This window comes from Astatotilapia calliptera, chromosome 11, assembly GCF_900246225.1.
Source record: "Astatotilapia calliptera chromosome 11, fAstCal1.2, whole genome shotgun sequence".
Classification (NCBI taxonomy): Eukaryota; Metazoa; Chordata; class Actinopteri; order Cichliformes; family Cichlidae; genus Astatotilapia; species Astatotilapia calliptera.
Genome location: NC_039312.1, coordinates 1,865,362 through 1,889,162, shown reverse-complemented (window position 1 = coordinate 1,889,162; position 23,801 = coordinate 1,865,362). Strand labels below are relative to the sequence as shown.

At 41.9% G+C, this 23,801-nt stretch overlaps 1 protein-coding gene across 2 annotated transcripts in view; it reads left to right on the top strand.

Annotated features, from left to right (window-relative positions):
• dyrk1b (dual-specificity tyrosine-(Y)-phosphorylation regulated kinase 1B) overlaps positions 1-23,801 on the top strand; it is a 61,134-nt gene that overhangs the window by 17,192 nt on the left and 20,141 nt on the right. The window contains exon 1 of one of the 2 annotated variants that reach the window (XM_026183440.1): positions 10,867-14,595. The exons of the other annotated variant lie outside the window; for it this stretch is intronic. Within the exon in view, the coding sequence (XP_026039225.1) occupies positions 14,493-14,595 (103 nt within the window). The 5' untranslated portion in view covers positions 10,867-14,492. Of the gene's footprint in view, positions 1-10,866; positions 14,596-23,801 lie in introns of those variants that run through there. 2 annotated transcript variants of the gene reach the window in all.

The window sequence follows — 23,801 nt, the reverse complement described above, 5'->3', positions numbered from 1 at the left end:
AATATCAAAGCGAGAGAAGAGAGAACAGTTTGAATCTTCTATGAAAACTTGCTGTTGGCCTGGTCAGAGCAGGTGAAGTCGCATCATGCTAATAAGAAACATTTAGTCATTTTTAATAAATTCAAATGTTTTATTTTGTTAAACACAATATATTTTAATATTAAACATAATTATAGATATTTTTATATATGTCGGCAAAATTTTATTTATTTTAGACGATAAGGAATTTTTATGACATTAACAAAAATGTTAGAAAGGTGGATCCGGGCGCATATCGGTAATGAGAATTCACTAAGGGAATTCACAAGGAATTTTGGCCGGACAGCCCTGATCTCCAAGGACCCCCAGAAGGGACCATTCCCATCCAACTATCGGCGAGTAACCTGCGTCAGTACCACGTGGAAGCTCCTTTCAGGCATCATAGCGGCTAAGATCAGGCACATGACTCAATACATGAGTGGGGCACAGAAGAGAATTAGCAAGAATACCAGTGGAGCAAAACACCAGCTACTGGTAGACAGAGCAGTCAGCCGAGACTGCAAGACCAGGCTGACCAACCTGTGCACTGCCTGGATTGATTACAAGAAGGCCTATGATGCAATGCCCCACAGCTGGATACTGGAATGCCCAGAACTATACAAGATCAATGGAACCCTAAGAGCCTTCATCAGGAACTCAATGGGGATGTGGCGGACAACTTCAAGCCCATAGCACAAGTCACCATCAAGTGTGGGCGTTATCTAGGAGATGCTCTGTCCCCACTGCTGTTCTGCATAGGCCTGAACCCCCTCAGTGAGATCATTAACAAGACTGGCTACGGATACCGACTACGGAACGGAGCAGTTGTCAGCCACCTCCTGTACATGGATGACATCAAGCTGTATGCCAAGAGTGAACGAGACATCGATTCACTGATTCACACCACCAGGATACACAGCAACAACATCGGCATGTCGTTCGCATTGGAGAAGTGTAGTTGGATGGTAATGAAGAGAGGGGAGGTAGTCAGAGCTGAGAGGATCAAACTACCAGAAGGCAACATTGCAGACACTGAGGACAGCTACAAGTACCTGGCAATCCCACAGGCAAATGGAAACCACGAAGACCCTGTTAGGAAAGCTGCAACCACTAAGTACCTGCAGAGGGTCAGGCAGGTCCTGAGAAGTCAGCTGAACCGTAAGAACAATATCTGGGCTATCAACACCTATGCCCTGTCCATGATCAGGTCCCCTGCTGGGATAATAAGCTGGCCAAAGGAGGAGATAGAAGCCACTGACATCAACACAAGGAGGCTCCTGACCATGCAGGCTGTACACTAAGCAAAAGGAAGGAGGCTGGGGGCTGGTGAGTGTCAGCACCACAGTCCAGGATGAGACAAACATCTGCTCAGTGAATACCTCAGGCAGCAGAAACCCAAGAAAGAGGAGCAAGAGGAGGAACCATCCTGGAAGGACAGGCCCCTGCACGATACGTACCACCAGCAGATAGAGGAGGCAGCTGACCTCCAGAAATCCTACCAGTGGCTGGACTGAAAGACAGCACAGAGGCAGCGCAGGCACACGCTCTGTTACGTAGGAATATTAAAGAAAATCTGTGTGTGTAGGGGATAAGGTGTTCTCTCCTATTGGGAGAAGGCACTGGGGTACACCCAAAACATGCTGGAAAGATTATATCGGATTGCCTGGGAACACCTCAAGGTTTCCTTGGACAAGCTAGTGGAGGTAGCGGGCAAGAGGGAGGCTTCCCTGCGTAGGCTGGTGTCCCTGCAACCTGACTTCAGATAAGCGCAAGAAAATTGATCAGTTTCAATTTATTAGTTTTTGGATATTTTTAATATCCAAAAAACGAATATATTTGTAATAGTTTAATCTTTTGTCGTAACATTTTTTCATATCATATTTAACATTAGTGCTGCACAGTTAAAAAAAGTGGTGGCATCAGGGAAAGCAATCAGAAGCACTAAGATTTGTGAGCTACACAATCCATCATCTACTTTATGTGCAAACACCTGTGTTTGACGTTGTTACAAAATGAAGGCTTTTTTCTGGTTTCTTCCTCATGACACTGGGACCCGGGTACTGACACTGTTTAAATGTTTTTCTCACAGCTGTCATAATCCTGGTAAATAATGGTAAAGTTAAGTTATAGTACAGCTACAGCCATTGAAGAAAAGTGTTTAAATGAACTGATTCTTTTATAGCACTTTTTTACTCTTTTACTTTTTCTTGGGATTATTAAACGATTCTGATTCTGATACTCTCTCATTCACCCATTCATACAAGCACTTCATCGATAGAAGTGCCTTCTATCTACCATTCACACACATTAATACTCCCATGGATGCATCAGTATTTAGCATGCCGACTTGGATTAGCCAAGGATTGAACCACTAACCAATTAGCACCTGCTCTACCTCCTGAGCTACAGCCACCCCAATATATGTTACTGCAGTACTTAGCAATAGCAAAGTGTTTACATTTGCAACACATATCACGAGTGAAGTACTATAATAAGTTTTTGTCTTGATGCGTGCTCAATCATCCAGGTAAGGGTAACCCAAAAAGTCGATTCTGTTCATCTGGTTGTAGCGTTTTCAGTGGGAGAAACATTTCATCACTCATCCAAGTAACCTCTTCAGCTAGTCACCCATTCTTGCATCCCTTCACTGGCGACGTTTAGAATCTACTTTAACCTCCTAAGACCTGAACTCTTCCACAGCAGCATTTTTAATTTCTCTTTGATATTTGGGCTGATTGGGACCTGATGAATGTAAAAACAAAGAATTACCAGATTTTATTTTTACCTAATTTTTGTTTCTAAGAAAAATGAGATCCACATATGAGGATATTCGTTTAAAATGTTGATAGAACAGTAGCAGGATAATGTCCTTGTAAGTGGATATCAGGCCCTTGTAGAGCAAAATAGAGTATTTTGGTCTAAATAACCCAAAATGTGACGTCCACACATATGTGGATGCCAGGTCCTAGGAGGTTAAAATCCTGTTATTAATAAATATGACTCCAATATGAGCTCCTGCATATGTAGCAGAGTTTCTGAGACCTTATCACTGCAGCCGATCTTCTAACCAGTCTCCTCACTCCCTCACTCTGATTTTACAAACAGAGGTGATCATGCTTTTGAGGTTGTGGTGCCCAAACTGTGGAGCAGCCTTCCTCAGCCAATCAGGTCTGCAGATTTTGAGATTTGTTTGAAACAGCTGCTGAAAATGACTTTTTCTAGGTTAACGTTCATGTAATCTTTCTCTCCTATTTTCAGCCATAGTTTTTGACTGTTTGCATGTGTGTTGGAATGAATGTCTGACTGCATGGTCTATTATGCGTCTGTATGTTTGAACCACTGATGGTGATGGTGGCTGTAGCTCAGAGGTCGAGCCGGCCATCTACTAATCAGAAGGTGAGTGGTTCGAACTCTGTTCTAGTCTGCTTGGGCAAAATACTAACTCCAAGTTGGAATTTTCCCAAAGATGTTTCCTGCCATTATTAGTAGTTCATATCAAACTGATTTGTGTTGAGGGGGGTCTCCTTTCTCATAAATTTGATTTAATTTGTTGCTGTAAAATTTAGGTGCAACATCATCATGATATCAAGACTTTGACTGGCAGCTGCAGTCGCAGAGAAACTTGCGTATATTTGTTGGGAGCAGCAGATAAAGCAGGGACACTGAGAGGAGGTCCAGCTTTGACAAAAAGTCAAAGGGATTTATCATCCGTGTAACTGGTGTCAGTATACGGGAGCATAAAATACTTCAGTGTCATTCATATCAGAGTCATCAGAGAGAGTAATGTGCATATTTTATATGTATATAACTTTGTACAGGACTGAATATAACATTTTTAAAAGTTGAGAGCCTCTTTGCATTTCACTGTTATGCCGATGACTGCCAAATTTATTTGACACTAAAACGCAAGGATGCCATCTCCATAAAACCTCTCTTGACATGTCTAGATGACATTAAAGCTTGGTTGGCTCGAAACTTTTTAAATTTTAATAAAAAGAAAACAGAAGTGTTGGTGTTTGGACCCAGTGGTCCCTGTGAGTCCTCCTCTGTTGTTTTAGGATCCCTGGAAGTCTATTTTAAATCTGTTGTTACTGACCTTGGTTTTAAGTTGGACAGTGATTTTAAATTGGACAACCAAATCAGAGCAGTGGTGAAGTCCAGTTTTTATCATTTAAGGCGACTGGCAAGACTAAAATCTTTTCTTTCGAGGCAGCACCTTGAAACAGTGATCCATGCTTTTATTTCTTCCCGCCTGGACGACTGTAACTCACTTTATGTGGGGGTCAGTCAGTCGTTGCTCTCACGTCTGCAGCTGGTTCAAAATGCGGCTGCACGACTCCTAACAGGAACTCGAAAGAGAGAGCATATAACCCCCGTGCTGGCCTCTCTGCACTGGCTGCCTGTGTCTTTTAGAGTTAATTTTAAAATTCTTATGTTTGTTTTTAAATGTCTACACAGTCTTGCCCCGCCTTACCTCTCTGAGCTTCTTCATCCCCACATACCCTGTCGGTCTCTCAGGTCAGCTGACCAGCTGCTCCTGGAGGTACCGAGATCCAGGAGGAAGCTCAGAGGGGACAGGGCCTTCTCTATTGTGGCTCCAAAATTATGGAATAATTTGCCCATGCATGTTAGAGAGGCCCCTTCACTGTCCACTTTTAAATCACGTCTTAAAACCCACTTTTATTCCTTGGCTTCTAACCTCAGTGAGACTCAGTTTCTTTTTTAATGCAGTAGTTATTTAATTAATGATTTCACTCTTCTTTTATTTGTTTTTTATTTATATCTCATGTAATTTTATTTTACAGTTCCAATGTACAGCACTTTGTGTCAGCTGTGGTTGTTTTAAAGTGCTTTATAAATAAAGTTGATGATGATGATGATGATATGAGGATGATGTGAGTATTTCTAACATAACCAAAGGTCAGTATCACACTGTTCATGAGGTGCTGGGTTTGTCCATGTTATGGGGTGAGCCTATGGTTGAGGTCTGAAGTTGCTGATGAAGATTATGAGCCCTCCTTGATCCTTGCGGTGAGCTTCAGTCTTCCAGAAGTTTCTCAAATGATGTCTGTGAGTGAATCAACACAACATCTGGTGCAGGACAGCTGTGATGAAGGAAAGGGAGGCCATTTCTCCAAACCTTGGTGCTGATGGTCTCCCTCATTAGTTTTCCACCAGGATAATTGTTAATAATAATGTGGACTCTGGATCCTGTTATTAAATTAATAGAACAAATTACACTTGTATGAAACCTCCTGCTGCTGTGTTTTCAATCTAACATTAAGTTTCCATGTTACCGGGCTGTAGAGTGGTCTGTGAGTGTAACGGATCTTAAACTCTTCAGTTTTATATCATCGTCCGGCTCGCGTCTCAAATCTCAACATTTAATTTCCAGATAATTCTGATATTAACAGTAACCTCTGTCTAAAATACGACAACAAAAACTAAGGAGTGCCCAATTATCCAAACATATAGACATGCTAATGGCTGATCTAGCTAAAGAATTAACAACAGGAACTACAGAGTGATATTAGACGTTGTAGAACTATAACAAATTAAGATGTGTGTCTCTTTAATTATGGTGATGTTCTTGTACTTATCCTAATTTAGCGATCTGTCAGTCGTGGAAACCCCACTCAGCAGATGTCCTCAAAACTGGAGCAGCCAAGCTACGCAAAAAGTGTAGAGGGGGCGTATTTGCGTGCAAGTCCAGCGGGCGTGTGGGCGGGGTTTGACGCAACTCCACCTAAAGTCGATACTGCGCAGACTCTGGCTCCTAAAGTGGAACATGGCAGCCCCCACAAACAAGTCGTCCACCTTTTCTACAGTTGTTGGTTCACACATGTATACTTATCTTTAGTGTGTGGCTTATTTATTAGTTATTATTATTAATAACAAATAGTTATTATTACTAAAACAATAGCCAACTGGTACGTTTCTTTTTTCCTAACATTTCTAAATAAATGAAATCAAGATGCTGTTAGAGGGCATGTCATACAGAAACTTTGTAACCCTGAGCTAGGTGGAACCCTACGTGACCACATAATAATAAAGTATTCTGATGCTGATGATGTGAGATGACTGGATATGTACACGGGTGACTGTTTGGTAGAAGAATAATGAGGTCATGTGCAGTTCAGGTTGTACAGTTGAAACAGAAAGTTCAGTATCTTTTGGTCTGTAATTCCTTTATTCCAGGTATCATTTAACTGAAAACCAGTGTTTGAAGTAGATCACAGCTGTTCATATGTGCATCACTGTCATCTATGCAATATGCCCTGTGTCCTGATCTGCTAGTAAGTACTGTAGGCTTATAGTAATGTCACTACATGATTGTTTTAACTATCATGCTAAAGCACTATGTATTTTACTGTGTTATCGTATTCATTAACATTAATCTGTTAGGGTGTGTTACCCACATTTGCTGAGTTGTACTGAGGCAGCTTTTTTTTCTCCTATGGAAATGGACATGTTCATTAAATCAGTAATATTCGGTGACACACACACACACACAAAAACCTGGAAAACGTTACTGTTTTAAATTTTTCTAAGGAAGCTCTCCCTATGGCAGTGCCATCCTCACCAGTCTAATATTTATCTCTTTTTTTGACTGTGTCATTCCTGCTTCGTCTTCTCTTTGTCTCTATGGCACCGCCAAGTGCTGAGAAAGAGAAGGGTATCTCCGACTGTAAAGTGCTCTTCCATTCCTTGCTTAAAGCACCCTGCAGTAGCAGCATGGTAATTCTGCTCCTCTATCTTTCCTCTGCATCATGTTTACCTAGCAACAAGCATCACCCGCGGCTGGCCATCCCATTGGTCATTTGAAAACGCACCGGGGACCAATAGCAAGGCTGTTGCCATGGTACAGTGTATAGTTGCCGGGTGGAATTTTGCTGCAAGGCACGTGAGACTCAAAGTCTGCTTGCCTCCATGCACTGCTGCTGTAATCTCCGCTGTCTGGTCGTTAGTACAGCTGAACGTGATTTAGTGGAAGACAGTAAGTCCATGAAGGGAAATACTAAAGTTTATTCACATATTTGGAAATATAGACAGCAGTAGAGAAATAAAACACACACACAAAAAGAACAGTTCAGCAGGAAATGGACGCACATAATTATAGTGTACTTGAGCTGGATGTTAGTTTTAGAATGAATTATTTTACATCAAAGTCAAAATCAAAAATACTACGAGAGAAAATCTATATTAAAGCCAATTGTACCGGGTTACTACAGGTCAGGATACATTTTAAACTGTTATTCATCAAGTACCGATTAAAATCAAGCACAAAAAATGTGAAAAAGCAAGACTCTGAGAAAATACCATCTATGATCAAAACTCCTTGTACAAAGGAACTTAAATGAAACTAGTGCTTAATATACACCAGTATCCACGTAGTAATGAAGTCCTGAGTGTACAGTACTGTGCAAAAGTCATGAGCCACTCCACGTTTCTTTATATTTTCTTAGGAAAACGGGAAATAATGCTGCACTTACATGGAGATATAGTATGTACATACAGTTCTAACTAGCTTGAGCGTCAATATTTGGTATGACCAGTTTCACTCTTCAACACAACCTCTCTTCCTCTCACTGCTCTCTTCAGCAGCTTCCCGTAACTTCTTTAAATAGTTTTCGGGAATAGTTCCCGGGCGTCTTGAAGGACATTCAAATCTCTTTGGGTGTTTCTGTATTTGCTCTGTTGTTTGTCAAGAAGAGCCCACACTGCTTCAGTATTTCATTGTATGTTTCCAATTTCATTGTATGCTCATGCTTACAATGGCAGTAAAGCTCATCTTAGCGTATCTTATCTTATCCTGTTTTAATGATGAGGTCTGAGGGAACCCAATCCACGACTGATAGTGTATCATTGTGATGTTTTCTATCCAACTAGGCTTTTACTGCAATGGCAGTGTGTTTTGGATCATTGCTGAAAAACCAAACCTTTTCCCGACTGAATCCGAATGCTTTTCTACATTTATACTTCCATCAATTTTGACAGGATCTCTAAAACCACTGAGTGACATGCACCCTAAACCATGACAGAGCTCACATTTGGACCTTTCCCTTGACCTCCTCATACATACTGATCTCAAGTTGAACTGATTGTTACATTTGGATTCACCACTCCGTCAGACCTGTTCCCCTGATTTTTCAGTCCAGTTCTTGTGTAATTTGGCATACCTCAGTCTTTTCTTCCCATTTTTCTTCCTTAAAAATGGTTTCTTGACAGCAGCCCTTCTACTGAGACCATTCCTGATGAGGCTTCAGTGGATAGTAGATGCATCTCGCAGTCAAGGTTCATGTCTGTACTGGACTCCTTCCCTTGTCCACCTTCAGTTTTTTAAGGACACTGCAAACACTCTCTTAAGATATGATAGTTTTCAGCTAATAGCTTTTTGGGAATCACATTGCTACTTCAAAAATACCATTTAATGCCTATATTTGCATTTTTTAAATTGAGTCAACTAAAAGAATGAGAACAAATGATGAGTTTTTTGCAAAAGGCTGCTATTATAAAATTGCCTAAAGAGAACAATTAAAACTGGTTATTTGCTGAACTGTCTGTTAAGTACTTTTTTATGTTTCGTGGGCCAGATATCAAGATGCAGTGTTGAAAGTAGTCAGGTACAAGTGTTGGACTAAAAACAAGTGAAAAAGAAGCCAATGTCCAAATAAAAACTCTGAAAGACCTTCAGAAAGTAGAAGAAGTTTTGCTTAAGACCACTGTGAAAAAAAATGACAAGTAACTCTGGCTCCTTGGACGATAAATATAAAGAAATGTGAGTCAAGACTTGTTGTATATAAATGTCATAGTTTAGATATTTGTATTAAATGTTTTTGTTTTGATAGTTTTGAAGGGTGGCGGACTGCATCGTGAGAGTAGAACTGTTATAAGCTCTGGGTTGTGCAATTCATTCTCCCAAAGGGCCACATAAAAACCCAGGTCTGTTGTGGAGTACCAATAAGATAAACTTGTTTATAATCAGTATTAATTTTTATCACCTACTGGTAAGAGTAGATGCTACAATTAAATTGTCATTAGTTGCTTCGCACATCGCCGTTAACATCATCACTGAATAATGGGCGTCGCCTCTCAGACAGTAACTCCCATCAGCAGTGCTACAGCAGGAGAAACACCTAAAACTGTTTACAGCTTGTTTTGTTTTTTTCCAAAAAATCTCCGATTTTCAAACTGTTGCAGCATATCTTTCTGTATAATCTGTGAATCTCTGATCTTTGCACTGATTATACAGTTGCGTGTTCAAATCAGTGGTAGCAGCACAGCATGACAGGTTACAAGCATTAAGAGGTGCATGACCTGCAGTGCTGCTAGTGACAGCAGATGTAACATCAGTTTGACGTCAACTTTGTCATAGTGCTGTTTGTCCTTGGCCAATGAAAATGTGAAATCAGCACAGCAAAAACCAACATATAATCAGTTTTCCTAAAATCAATTATGAACAAAATGTGCATGTGACTTTTAACTTTATATAAAGTGTTACTGCTATTTTAATTGTAATTCGGTTGCTTCATCTCTCATTTTGTTCAGTTCTTTCTCCTTATCCCCTGAGAGACATCTCTGATTTGGGCTTGAACTAGTTCATTAAAGTCAGGTTCAGGGTCTGAGCAAATGCACCATCGCCCTTCCACTCTGCATCTGGGAGATCTGGGATGTCCTTGCCTTACTTCTCACAAAACTCTTGTATCACTTTGGCTGAGCCACCAGATGTGTGGTAGCCTATGTCACCAGATGCTCAATAAACTGTCTATGATCATTGCTCTTGCCTAATGAAGTTAACTATTTTGATTTTAACATCAACACTATGCTATACAACATCTGCTGGTGTATGATAAATGCAAAAATACCTGTTTTCAGTTCTGGCTTCATTTTCTTGCACCTGCTTCAAACGTGTTTTGTTTCTATCAGATTTGGACAGCCATCGTTGTAACACCTGCCAGTTTGATCCATTTCAGCCCCAGCCTATCCGTAATATCAAACACTTTTGTAATCCCACATACAAAAATGAGAAACTGGGCTGTGTCTCAAATCTGAAAGTTCTCGTCCAGTGTCAAGGAGAAAGTCAAAACTGAAGATTTCCCACCTTCTCTGTCCACTTTGTTATGGTTCAGCTGAAGAGGGGCACGTTGTCTAATGCTCAGGGTTTATTTAGCAGTCTTTGAGTCACACAGTCTTTGATAAACTCCTCATCAGGAGGTTTTTTTTTGTTTGTTTGTTTCTTTTTACTTTTATGGAAATTATAATACACCTTTGTTGCTTTTATTTTGAAGGTCACATATAAGCTGTCCAGGTCTGCACTGTGGTAGGACAGTGAAAAGCTGTCTTTTTAATTGTTATGGATACATCTGGCTGTAAGGTATAAACCTTCCTTACTCATCGGTCTTTATTATAAATCCTGATCTGCCTCTTTTATTCACTGTTGGTTTTACAGCTTAGTTTGGGGCTTTTCTTATTTTTATTTCCAGCTTTAGATCCAGTGAGATTTCTGGCATTTGCACCCAAATATCAGCTTAATCATTGTTCAGGAGAAATTTGCTTTAGGTTAGATCATATTTACTAAAACCATCATACCCGCCAAACCACTGTCTTCCTGTAGAACTTTGGGGGCCTGCACTTTCCCCTTTGTAGCATGCTTAACATTGCACTGGTTCCTACACAGGCCCAGTCAACCTTAGCTGGGCATGAGTCATTTTTGAAGTAGAGCACCTGTAGCAATAAATCTTCATGTAATACCCTGTTGCCACTGTCTTGCATTTGTCTGTTATGCCTTTTATTTTCATTGATTTTTTTTAAAAATGCAAATTTGATTATTTAGCCAGGCTGTCTTAATTTAACTGTGATTGGTCTGCTGTTTTTCATCATGTGATTGTGAGGGAAATTGGACCCCAAGTGTTTTGGAGATGGCTGCAGTCAGAGGAACATTGCAAAGGCATAAATTGGGGACTTTCTGATACATTTGGTGTGAAATTTAGCTTGGTGTTCAGAACTAGAGTATCTGTCTGTTGTTGTAGCATGCCCTTCATAGGACTATATCAACAGCATTTGCCCATAAATGAATTACATACTGGAGCTAATAAGCGGAGTCATCTCAAAATAACAGAAATATAACACCAATACAACAATCAGGATGTGAAGTCCAACAGTAACCAGTAGACGTGACAGAAGATTCTGCCCTTTTGAAAGGGCACTACATTTAGAATGATGAAGCACTGGGAGGTGATTACACAAAGCTATTGTGGACTAGTTAGGCTGTTACTGTTTTAAAAACCATATATGACTTCATTCAACACCAGTTCGAGAGTCAGCCTGTATTTAAAACAAATCCTAAAAACTGATGAGCACTGACACATTTGTTGAGGCAGCTGAGTTTGAGGGTGATTTTAAAGCAAGGAGCTATCAGCTGGTTTCTAACACTGTGCTGTTCCCAGGCAGCATTGTGCTTGATTTAGCCAGAATGCTCGGATAGCAACAGGAACAACTTTTAGCTTTGGCTGGTTTGTAAAGACAAGTCAAACCTCTCAGCTGTAAAGTCACTCAGTGACCATGTGCTTATTGGAACCTTTTGCCCCTTTCTCTCCCCCGCTGTATTTCCACCCCCACCATTTCGGTCTGCCTGTCCTTCTTTCCATTTCTACCTGACATCTTCAAACTATTTCCGCGTCACCACTGCCTCGCACCGCGCCGTCAGAAGAGACCCAGGGAAACTAAGCCGACCGCCCCGCCCACAGAGCCGTTGCTACCCAATTACAGCAGGGGATGGGACTTTATGTAGCCAATTGCGTTGCAGCTGCCATGGCGTCGGGTAGCAACAGAGAGTGTGCGTGCAGAGTGAGGGTAGAGGCTACGACTGCCAGAGTACAGAGAAGTTAGAACATTTTGAAAGCCAGAACAAAAAGAGCCTTTGTGTGTTACACGGTAGCAACATAAACGTGGCATTTGGTTCATTTCTGACAACCGAATAACGCATTAATTAAACTGTCATTTAACTACTCGTTTTTACGGTCTCACAGGCTGCTGTCCACCGAGAACAAACTAAGGTTGATGTAGTTTGAAGTAAAACAGAGATTATCTGTTTCACTCATTTTAACACTGTTAACACGGACTAATGTTATGTAAAACAGTCGTCCGTCAAAGATGTCCCGTGTATACAATGTTCAATCGTTTTTCGATTTTCAGTGAACGTTGTCCATGTATGCCTGTGTATAAACTTCCAGTATATATATCCCGCTGTTACTATAAATGGACAGGACGGGAGAGGTTTGCTTGGAGCAGACTACTGCTGTCAGAGGGAAGGCAGCTGTACCGCTAACTCACTTGATTTGTTGATGCTGTTTCGTATAGTTATTTGAAATACTTTTGGTAGTTGATATGACAGTCTGTGTGGAACGTCCACAATGCCACGTGTTTAACCTGTGTTCGCAGCTCTGCTGGTATTAATAGTACTCGGTGTATCTGTGCCAGACACACCAGCCCCGACCCCTGCCACCGGCACATGGTACAGTCCCCATCGCAGGGTGGGGGAGCGTGTGGGAGAGGCGCACAGATTCTGTCTAACGGAGAAGGAAACGGGCGAAAAATATGACTCACAATCGCCCCGGAGAAGGTTTCCACCTTGAAGGAATAAAACTATTTTTCCCGTTCTGAGAAGGACGAGTATACGAGGACAGTAAGCGCGAGAGAAGAAAGCGGAAGCAGACTGACGAGTGGGCCCGTCAAGAAGCGAAAGGCAGCAAGCTCAGGAACTCTGGAATTGGTTTCTTTTGTTTACTCCGAGGCGACTCTGAAGTTTTGGCTTGTTGCAGTTCAGTCGTTGTTTGCGATATTACTAGCGAGTAATTACCTCAGAGACTCGACTTCTTCCTGGACCGTGTTATTGTGCCGGTGTTTCGGAGTGTAACGCGGCCCGTCGTCGGCTTTTGTCTAACGCGGGGAACATTCGGCCCCAGCGCACAGACGCTGGAGCTATACTGCCTCTCGATATTTCCTCCGCTTCTGAATCGGAGCTGAAAGAGTTCCTCGGCTGAGGTGAAGTGTTCCCGTGCTGGTGGTTCGTCACTTCGCGCCAGCCGGCGGTCCCGTTGACTCGCGAATGCTCAAGTACAGTTAGAGTAACTTTGTGTGGAGCTACACACCTCTGAAGCAACAAGGCGCACTGGATTGCGCAAAAAAGTGCTTCTTGTTAAGGCTGAGTGTATACTAATATTGTTTGGCTAATAAAAGGGCGCCTTTTTAGCCTGACAGAGGGCAGCCACCTCTTGCTGTAGGCTTTGAAGGGAAACGGCACAGGACTCCGTGGGGCTCAGGCTGAATATACTGTGTGACTTTCTCGGTGCAGGCTGTTTGTGTCACTGGATTAGTCTGAGTGATCACATCACTCTGTGCTGTCCTACTCTGTCTGGCAACGAGTCCCCCAGAAAGCACCAGTAATTGGGGCTATTTTTAGTGTCAGGGATGGGGTAAAAGCAGGCAGCTGGAAACCCAACTCCCCTCCATCTCCTTCTCTTCCATCCCATCTATCATCCTACCTCGCTCGTCCACCTGGCAGTATGCTTGGCGAGCCTGGTTAGCACAGGTTCCACTTACAGCTAGTTGAGGTGGCTTATAAGTAGTCTGGAAAAACAGCAACAACTGGACATACTCTGCTGCATAATAATAATAATAAAAGATGTGCTTGAACCATACTGACCATGTAGTCTAAGGAACCTGGCAAAACTAGCAGTCCTGTGCTCCACTAGTCAAATCTTCAGCGGACACAAAGCCCGTTCTGGATTGCTCCTGAAATGGCTGAAGAACTAGCTACTTACTTTTGGTTTATTCTGGCCAGGACTTACTGAACGTATCAAAGAGACTCTATGCCTTTATCCCTGGGACGTTTGGCCTCAACGCGTGATCGCAGTAGACACTAGATTCGATAAAACACTTGCTTTTGACTACCTGAAAGATCAGTCACCAGCGACCTGGAGTGATATACGCCTCCAGCGCACAGAAAGAATGCATGAAACTGCCAAAACCAACCTAACGAAAAACTGACCTGACTAACCAAATATTCTTTCCCTTCCACTCCCATGTCTGCAGAGAGACAGAATATATATCTATATGTACCATGAGAGATCTATATATAGTGTAACACCACAAAAGACAGAAATTACATCCTTTATATTTTTACTTCCGAGAGACAAGCTGCCTGTACACCATTTGGTTGCCTTAGAAACCACAGTCACAAAAGATTTAAAAAAACATTTTTTTTAAAACAAGCCAGAGAAGACGGTGCCTTTTGATTGGTTGGTTGGTTGGTTTCCCACCACGTCAAGATTCCTTTTTTAGTTGGATGTAAACTTTTGAAGCAAACTCTGGGATTGATGACAGTTACCTGACCCGCACGAGTTCTGCTCGTCTGTCACAGCGTTTTGATTGACACTGTTTCCCTGCTGCGTTGGACATTTCCAAGCATTTCCATGGTTGTCACGTCATCATCTGTGGAAGACCAGACTGTGCCCACTTGCAGGATGGTCCAGTCAGAACCTTGGATCGCCTCAGCCCTGCTCCGCAAGAACAAGAGTTAGTACACACCAGAATATACACAATCCCACTGATTTCAAAACAGTGGAAACTCTTCTTTACTCACAGTATAGTAACCTGTGTGTGTGGTCATTTGTGATCATTTATATATACACAATGTTAGGAGCATGTGTTGACTTTAAATTGTGCGTTGACTGTGTCAGGGTCCTGGCGTGTGACCCCGGCGTTCTAAAAGTGGCCACATGTCTGTCTACAGTCGGACCGTTAGCGTTTCGATGGGCTTAAAAAAGCAAATAAACAAAAAGAATGGTTTTGATGGGCCGTAACTTTTCAGTTTTTATTTAGTAGTGTTCAGAAAGTGCAACAAATGGCTTTTGTTTTCTAGCACATGGTCAGCATGAATTATAATTGCTCTGAGGTCTGTCTGTGCTTCTTGCAACACAACTGTGAGGACTAGACCAGAGGGCCGGCTGATGTAGTGAATACCTCTACTTGCATGAAGATTTCAGATGGGTCAGCGCTAAAGCATCTTAATACTTCTCATTGCTGTTTCTCCAGTCAGTGAGTTTATAACATTTTATTCACCAGCAAGTGCAAGTTGTTTCATGTTGTTGTTTCCTGTGTTTGATCCACCGTTCCACTCCTGCCAAATACTCTGCACCTGAGTGGACTTGAGTTATGTGTTCACACAGGTCAGTGTTTCTCTCAGTGGGTTGTTGTTGTTGTTGTTGTAAGAACAACATCTATATCACACGTGTTTGATGGTAAATCTAGAGTCCTTGCAGTGGATTACCTCTGGGTTGAGATTAAACATGCCAAAGTTTGGCCTTGATGTTCTTAGGCTCAGTAGTCCATGTATACCTGATGTTTAGCAAAGATTGGTTAGTCAGACCTTTAATAGTAATGAGCAACACCACGTGAGACAGTCTGGACCTAGTGTGCCTTTAGGACTTTGTTAAACCAAATGACAATGAAAGGTTACCTGGTTCAAATGTGACTGTGTAATTACACAGACACACACACACACACACACACACACACACACACACACACAGAGACACACACACACACACACACACACAGAGACACACACACAGAGACACACACACAAAAGCAAATGCTTCTACTTGATCTATGCTGGTGCAGTGAACCTATGTATAGCCTTTAATGTAGCCTACACAAGTATCTCTGTCTACTGCTAGCAGTTATATGTATGCTAGCTGCCTGATGTTGGCCTGTAGTTGGATTTCTGCTTTTAGTTGTTATATACATATATATAAAATTCCCCACTCGCCCCTGCGGGCAGTCAATCCTTCAAGCTCGGGTCCTCTACCACAGCCTGGGAGCTTGAGGGTCCTGCACAGTATCTTAGCTGTTCCTAGGTCTGCGCTCTTCTGGACAGAGATCTCTGACATATATATATATATATATATATATATATATATATATATATATATATATATATATATATATATATATTACAGCATTTAAAGGAAAGCTGTGATATGTTTGACAGTATAGAAAACAAATACTGATGTTTTGTTATTAACTGCAGCTTGGCGCAGCTGTATTTTTAAGTGCAAACAAAACTGCATTTTCCATCCTTCTTTTCCAGCAGCTACTGACATTGACAACAAAGGAAATTTTAAAGGAAAAGTATATCCCGCCATTTTAGTTTAACAATAACTAACTTCACTCTGTAACTCTTCAAGAATCTGCACAATAAGATTACAATTAAAACATATCTTCAGGCTTCTGTATTTTGGGTCAAGTTATTTAACGAGCTGCTTTTGCACCATGTAACTACATCATCACGCTGTTTGCTCCTCCTGTCATATGGAGGGCAGCTAGCTGAAATGTTGCAGCGATGCTTGGTGGAGTTGTGTTTGCACATCAGCAGCTGCCAGGATCTCTTCCTTGCACGCTGTCATAGCCAGGCTGTACTCGATAGTGTGTGTTTGAGTCACATGGTTTGTTACTTTTTTGCATATTTTTCCAAGTATTGTGAGATTGTTCAAGAAGCTCAGTTTTGATTGACTAAATGCTCACTGGAGACGGACACGTTTCTGTCTCTCAGTAATATCTTAGCTTGTGCCGTTGTGTGCGCTACGAAATGTAACTGGATGCCGTTGCTTGCTATTATATTGTGTTTTGACATGTTTATATCACCTAAAATGTGTCCTGGTATTATGACAGGCGATATCTGACACACAATACAGAGGTACAAACAGGCCAGTGTCCTACAGAGAAAAGCTCAACACTTGGAGAGGCCATTTGGAAGTGAGGGCACGACTGCCCATAGACGAGGATCAAAGTTAACAAATTGAACTCAAGTCAAAATAATAAGCAGACTTTTGGAAAAGATGTGATTAGTGTTTAGGACAGTGTTTTAGCTTCCTCCCACAGTGCAGACATCTGTTAGCTTCATTGGTGATTCTAATCAACTGTACTCGTGAATGCAACGTGCATAAAGCACTGATGTGCGTGAGATTATTAACATGGGTAATGAGCTAAATGTGGCATGCAGTTAGTTTGAATGGTCAGACTACAAACGCACATAAATGAAATAACAATGTGTGCTTACAAAACTGGCACAACGTAAAACAGCCAAAATGAGCTAAAAACTTGGAGTGGAAGCGTCTTCCTTTAGTCTGTGTCAAACCGATCAGCACGGCCATGATGTTTACTGAGGCTGGGATGTCTGCTCAACTGTTGTTTGTGTTGGAAGTTCTCTGAAATCTTCCTGTGCAAATATCACCCACTTTACAACAATAAAAGAAATTCAGCCCATATTGAAACAAATTAAAATGACAGTGCAACAAGCAAAGTCACACCAGAAACTAACCAAACGTATTCTGAATAGGTCAAATCAAAAAACCTAAAGTTCTACGTTGCTAAGAGAGCAGTAGTAGAGGGGAGTCTGATGGGGGTGTACTAGACCACATTTCAAAGCATTTGTAACATTGTTTTTCAGTTTTAAAGCTAAATGAAATCAAATATTAATAAAACTGTGTTTTCCAATATAAATAGAAAAGTCTTTTGGCAGGTCAGTAGAACTCTGGAGCACCTGGTGCTCTTATGTTGGACACTGAATTACAATTCCCATTCATCCTGAGCATCTAACATCTTGTTTGCAGCAGCACAACATTTAGCATCACAGTGTAAGCTCTAGCTAATACGCTCACTTTTCTTTGTTGTAGCCTAACGTACTCTTTTAAAATTACTCATTCACTAATACACTTCAAGGTGCAGACACACACATGAAACCTACCTCATCTAGAAGATACAATGCTATCATCAAAGGGTTTGGTGGGTTTTTGACAGATGTGCATTAAACCATTAAAACATGTCCATGTCTGAAATGGAAATCCATGAGCAAAAAAACGACAACATCCTAGCTAGAAATGATTTTTCACTTTTATTGGATCATGTATGATTGTGTATTTTGTAACAATACTGAAGCATTACAAGGATGAAGTTACTTTATTGTTAAATTAAAGTCTTAATTAGTAATTTAATACGTTTGCTGGAAATTTCCAGGGCGAAATCCATCTAACCTGCTTTTGTGCTTACATTCAGCTAAGACTGTGTCACTATCATGCTGCTGCTGCTTATTTCAGTAGGTTCACGATTCAAACCTGGCAGTGTGTCATCAGTGACAGTAACTCATTACAAAATGAGTTATATTAACGTGCACTTGTAAATGCAAGCTGCACGCATCAATAAAACAAGTTGTTGCAAACTTTTCCTGAAAACTCGTGGTTTTATTTTGAGGCCATATGGCTCACACCTAATGTCCAGTGTCTTAATCAGGGTTCAAGGTTGCTCGTTAGTGTCTTTTTGTTGCTATTCGGCTGCACAGAGTGAAAGATTCTGAGTGTGCAGTGTGCCATTCCAGGGGATTGACAGCATAGTTGACGTGGGGAAAGGACAGAGTGTGGCTGCAGTAGACGCAGCTTTGTGTGCGTGTTAGAACTTCAGTCTTCTCCAGCCAGCTGAAGGACCAACAAGAGCAAAAGCAAGAGGAGCCCACAGAGTGTGTTTGTGACAGAAAACAACCTGCTGTCTGTCCTTTCTCCACAGGACTGACAACCATGCAGGTGCCTTTACTAAACTGCTGGGCCGTCAGTTAATATTCACATTGATTCATAGAGTCTCTGAAAACTACCAGAGGAGTGCAACACTATCCTTTCTAAACATACTCTTTCATTTGTTTTCCTTTGTTTTGCATGTTTTTTGCAGATGGAGCTAAAAAGCATCATCCAACACATGGATCCAAAATGAAAGACTAGGGTGCTCTGCCTTTTAGATTGAATCCTCATTTACCGTATTTTCACGACCATAAGGCGCACTGTGCTAAAAGGCGCAGTCTCAGTTATGTGTGCCCTTACTGTATTTAACACACACATAAGGCGCACTGGATCATAGGGCGCATACAAGTACCGTATGAGTAATTAAAAATAAAGCGGGAGCAAACCTGAGTTCGGTACCTTACTCACATTTCTATTGCCGGTAATCGTCATCATCAACAACACACAAGCATACAAGTGTGCGTATTTAAAAATAAAGCAGGAGCAAAACAAAGTTTGGTACTCACATTTTTATCATCAATCAAACCCATCGAAGTCCTCATCCTCTGTGTCTGAATTGAACAGCTGCGCTAAATCTCCATCAAACATGCCAGGTTCACTTTCTTCACTGTCAGAGTCACTTTCCGTGCCGTGCGGCTCCTCGGAAACGATGCCGGCTTTTGCGAAAGCTCGAACAACAGTGCCAGCAGACATGTTAGCCCAAGCATCTACAATCCATTGGCAAATTGTGGCGTAACTCGCCCGGCGCTGCCTTCCACTCTTGGTGAAACTGCGTGGAAAAAACCACCTGGTCTCCTTACATACACCTCCCTCAGCCAGTCTTTCATCATTTCCTCATCCATCCAGCCCTTTTCATTTGACTTAATGATGATTTCTGCTGGAAACTTCTCTTTAGGCAAAGTCTTTCGCTTAAAAATCACCATAGGCAGCAGTTTCTGTCCATTAGCATGGCAGCCAAGCACAACAGTAAAAGAAGACTTTTCATACCCCGTTGTGCGTATCGCTACCGTGCTGGTCCCCTTCTTCTCCACAGTGTGACTCACCGGGATGTCAAAAGTGAGCGGGACCTCGTCCATGTTTGTGATGTGGCTGGGCTGGATGTGTTTGTCGCCGATGTGTTTGCTGCAGTAGGAGCGGAAGATGGCCAGCTTTTCCTTATAATCCGCTGGAAGTTGCTGCGCTACCGTAGTCCTGGTCCGGATGGAAAAATGGCACCGTTTCATAAAACGAAAGCACCAAGACGGACCTCCTTGGAAATGTTCGATGTTCATCTCTTCAGCTAGTGAAACTGCTTTTAGCCGAATGGTGACCGTCGAAACGCTTCTCCCGCTCGCTCTTTGCTCGATGATCCACCGCTCGAGTCTTTCCTCCAACTCGAGCCACCTCGCCTTATGTCCGCGGAAACTCAGCTGCGTCTTCTTGACCTGCCGGAGCTTGTTTTCCAGCTTCCTCCATTTGCGAACCATCGATTCGTTAATCTTAAATTCTCTCGCCGCTGCTCGATTTCCATGTTCCTCCGCATAGCTGATGGCCTTCAGTTTAAACTGTGCTTCGTAAGCGTGTCTCTTTGCCATTTTCATGGTTGTTAAAACAACAATGTCCTGCATAATGCACATACCTGTTCTTTTATACAGGTATGTGCGATTGTCCCGGTATATACGATCAACGCCCACACTTCACCCTTTAACGTTCTCATGGTGTTCTCTACTACGTCCTCCTTACAACACATAGGGCGCACTGCGCTATAGGGCGCGCCGCACTTTTTGAAGAAAATCTAAGACTTTTAAGTGCGCCTTATGGTCGTGAAAATACGGTAACTGATGTCGTCATAGTTTTGGTTTCTGTGTAAAATTCCTTGTTTGAAATTGCTGAAAAATAGTTTCTTGTCAATATCTTTTGATTGAAAAATGATCATTGGACTGGTGCTTTCATGAAAGCCTCACTGACCCAGTCACATTCATACATGCACTTTTCTGTCTAATGTTCACAAACACACTCATGTTCCAGCTGATGCATCTCGGGTCATCAGCTACCTTTTCAAACTCACTACATGCTGGTGCTTCTTGACTACAGTGCGCTGTTGTCCCAAACAACAGGTGCAGAGCGACTGCGTGGAACATTCCAAGGATTTCATGGACCTGTTTGCTCAGAGCAGTAGCTGTGTTTCTTTGTAATTATCTGTTGTGTATGGAGTGCCTGTAGGACTACTTCAGGAACCAGCTGTGTCACTTATGTAAAGCATTCACAGAATTGAAATCCATAACTCTTGTTGTGCTAGTGGCACACACAGTAGGTGTAACAGTCTGCCATCTGCTGGCATGTTACAGCAGCATTTGTGGGCTGCTGCAAAACCCATGCCCAGTTGATAGTTCGGAGGTTTGTACTAGAGGATTGATGTTACCGTTGAACATTTAAAAAGACAGACATTTGTTTGCTTTGTTGCTGCTGCGGCGCTTACTCTTAAAAAAGAACTTATGGCTACAGACAGAACGGCTTGAATCAGAGTTGAGTGTTGTGACATTGCTGAGGACCAGTAGCACATTTGCTTCAGACTGGTCATGACCACAGTACAGGTAAGGGCCAAGTATTGATATTTATCCAGAGATTCTAATTCCTCATCGACTTCAAGTACTGATCGAGCTGTCACTGTCAGGTCATCATGTCTGATGCTGCAGAGCATCAACCTACAAATATGGCATTCCTAATAAACTCTAATGTCTGTGTTAAAAGCTTGGGACAGAGTGGATAACAGACTCAAGAATTAGCCCCATTTTCAAGTGCAAAATAAGGGGGGGCTGTAGCTCAGGAGGTAAAGCACATCATCTGCTAATCAGAAGGTTGGTGGTTCGATCCCTGGCTGCTCCAGTCTGCATCCCAAATATCCTTGGGAAGGATACTAAATCCAAGTTGCTGTCTGATGCATCAGAGTATGAATGTCTGTGAATGGTAGATGGAAGGCACTCGCATAGAAAAAGGATTTTGTGGGAATGTCTGAGGCAAGTTGACTAAAGCAAATGCTCAGAGTAGAAAAGCGTTATTTGCAGTTCATTTACCAGATTTTTACACAAGCAAGAAATTTGTGGTTGTCATAGTGCAAACAAAAAAGGAGCCGTTTGCTCAACACACTTTAAATACAGCAACAGTACATGTGGTATGTTACTTCTCTGACAGCCAGTGTTGTGTGAACCAAGAGAAGGGGTCCCAGGTTTGAGTACACCTGGTCACTTTTCTCCATGTCATTCCCCTAACTCGCCCACCTTCCTGTCTGTGGAGAGAGAAACAGAAGTCCAGTTTCTGTAGGATGAAGCTGTGTGTGGTATGATGGATACCAAGAGAACATGAGCTGCTAGTTCCATGAGTTGCATGTCAGTCCTCCGTGTACAGGTACAACACATGTAGTGTTTTATTGTTGGATGTCATGTCAGCGTACAGTAGAGTTGAATAGATCTGACTCTACTCTGATCGCTGGCATGTGTGTATACACATTAATGGTAAAATGTTAAAGGTTTTACATCAAGACATCATAAAAATAATCTGGTCCTTGCTGATCAACATCAGCAGTGATCTCAGAGAAGCGGCTGTTGCTGCCCATCAGTCTGAAGGTGATGCAATGGCTCATTCAAAGCTCACCAGTTTCAATGAACTGAAGCAAAGCTGTATGAAGAGTGGACCAGAACTCCTCCACAATAATGTGAGAGACTGAAATCATACAACCTACTGAATCATAGGCTGGGATCCTTGATTTTATTTGTTTTTTTGTAAACATTTGAACATTTTAAACCATTCAGCACCATCGGGCTGCAGCCGAGAGAGTAAAAACTAAGCTGTGCAAGTTAGAACATGCATTTAATGGGACCATCAGATTCTCCCATAGATTAATGATAAAGTTGTAATAATATTAAGAAGTCTGTTAATTCACACAAGTGACCTTTTTGCAGGCTTTCTTGCTGCCTTTAAATAGGCCACACTTTATTTATTTATTTATTTTTCCAGTCTTACTGACCAAAGCGATTCAAACACACATTCATACAGCGCTTTGAACACTACACTCCTGTACGTGCCATTCCTCATACACAGCTGTGTTAGCTGCGTTCTGTATTATGTTTCTATGAGTGAAGTTTACTGTAAAATCACTCAGCTGCTGATACAGTTACCAGTGTAACTGGTCAGATGATGCCAATCCCAGCCCATTTAACATCACCTAGACCGTTAAACTGTGCGTTGACTTAAGGCGCCACAATTCATCGAGTAACACATTCATTATAAAAATCTTTGAGGCAAAACGTTTTGCTTCGATGCTTTTTTCAAAACATTGTGTTGTTATCTTTTCAGATTTAAAGTGAAATAAAATAAAATATTATATGAATACAACTTTTTTTGAATACAAAAATAACAGTTTTTTTAAGGCCAGTGAAACTGAGCCGCTGACCTGGGGCGGTGAACATTTAATTATTATGAATTATTAACATGTACACCTTAAGAACTTATTGTTTTCAGCAGCACAAAATTTAGCATCAAAGCTCAGAGTAAACCTCAGGATTCACATGTGCTCGCCTTTGTTCACTGCAGCCAGGTGTGCAGACACACAAACACAAGCCCTGCTGAGGACCAGGTTATTTTCTATTATTGTATCAAACCTTAGAAGGTGAAAGGTGGTGTCTTTGTGTTTGCCATAATGAGGAGGCCTTTCTTCACTGGGCTGTAGTGGGAACAGTGTTTGCTTTACACGACCAACTTGTTCTGACTGTGGTGTGTGTTGCTGTGCTGCCTGAGGTAACTCCTCTTTGTTTCTCTCATTATTGAAACAGCAGTCAGGAAAGGAATAGAAAAGATGGCTGTTTGAGATGCACTGAAGTCGTGAAGCGAGAAAGTGAGGGATGAATGAATGATGGATGGATAAGTAGGACAGAAGGGAGTGAGATTTGAGAAAGTAGGAAAGATGACGAGGAGAAGAGGGGGAGGAGAAAGCGGCTGGTAGGGTGGGTTGAGTTGCTAGGGGAGAGTATGTCAGAGTGTTGCTGAGAGCCAGGACTGCTATTGGAAGCTACTTGCTTAGCAGGGGAGAAGGAGAAGAGGAGAGAGAAGTAGCTAATGAGTATTGTAGCCTGGCTGCTGAGACAGCACTGGGTTTATTTATAGAGTGCTGGCCAGCCA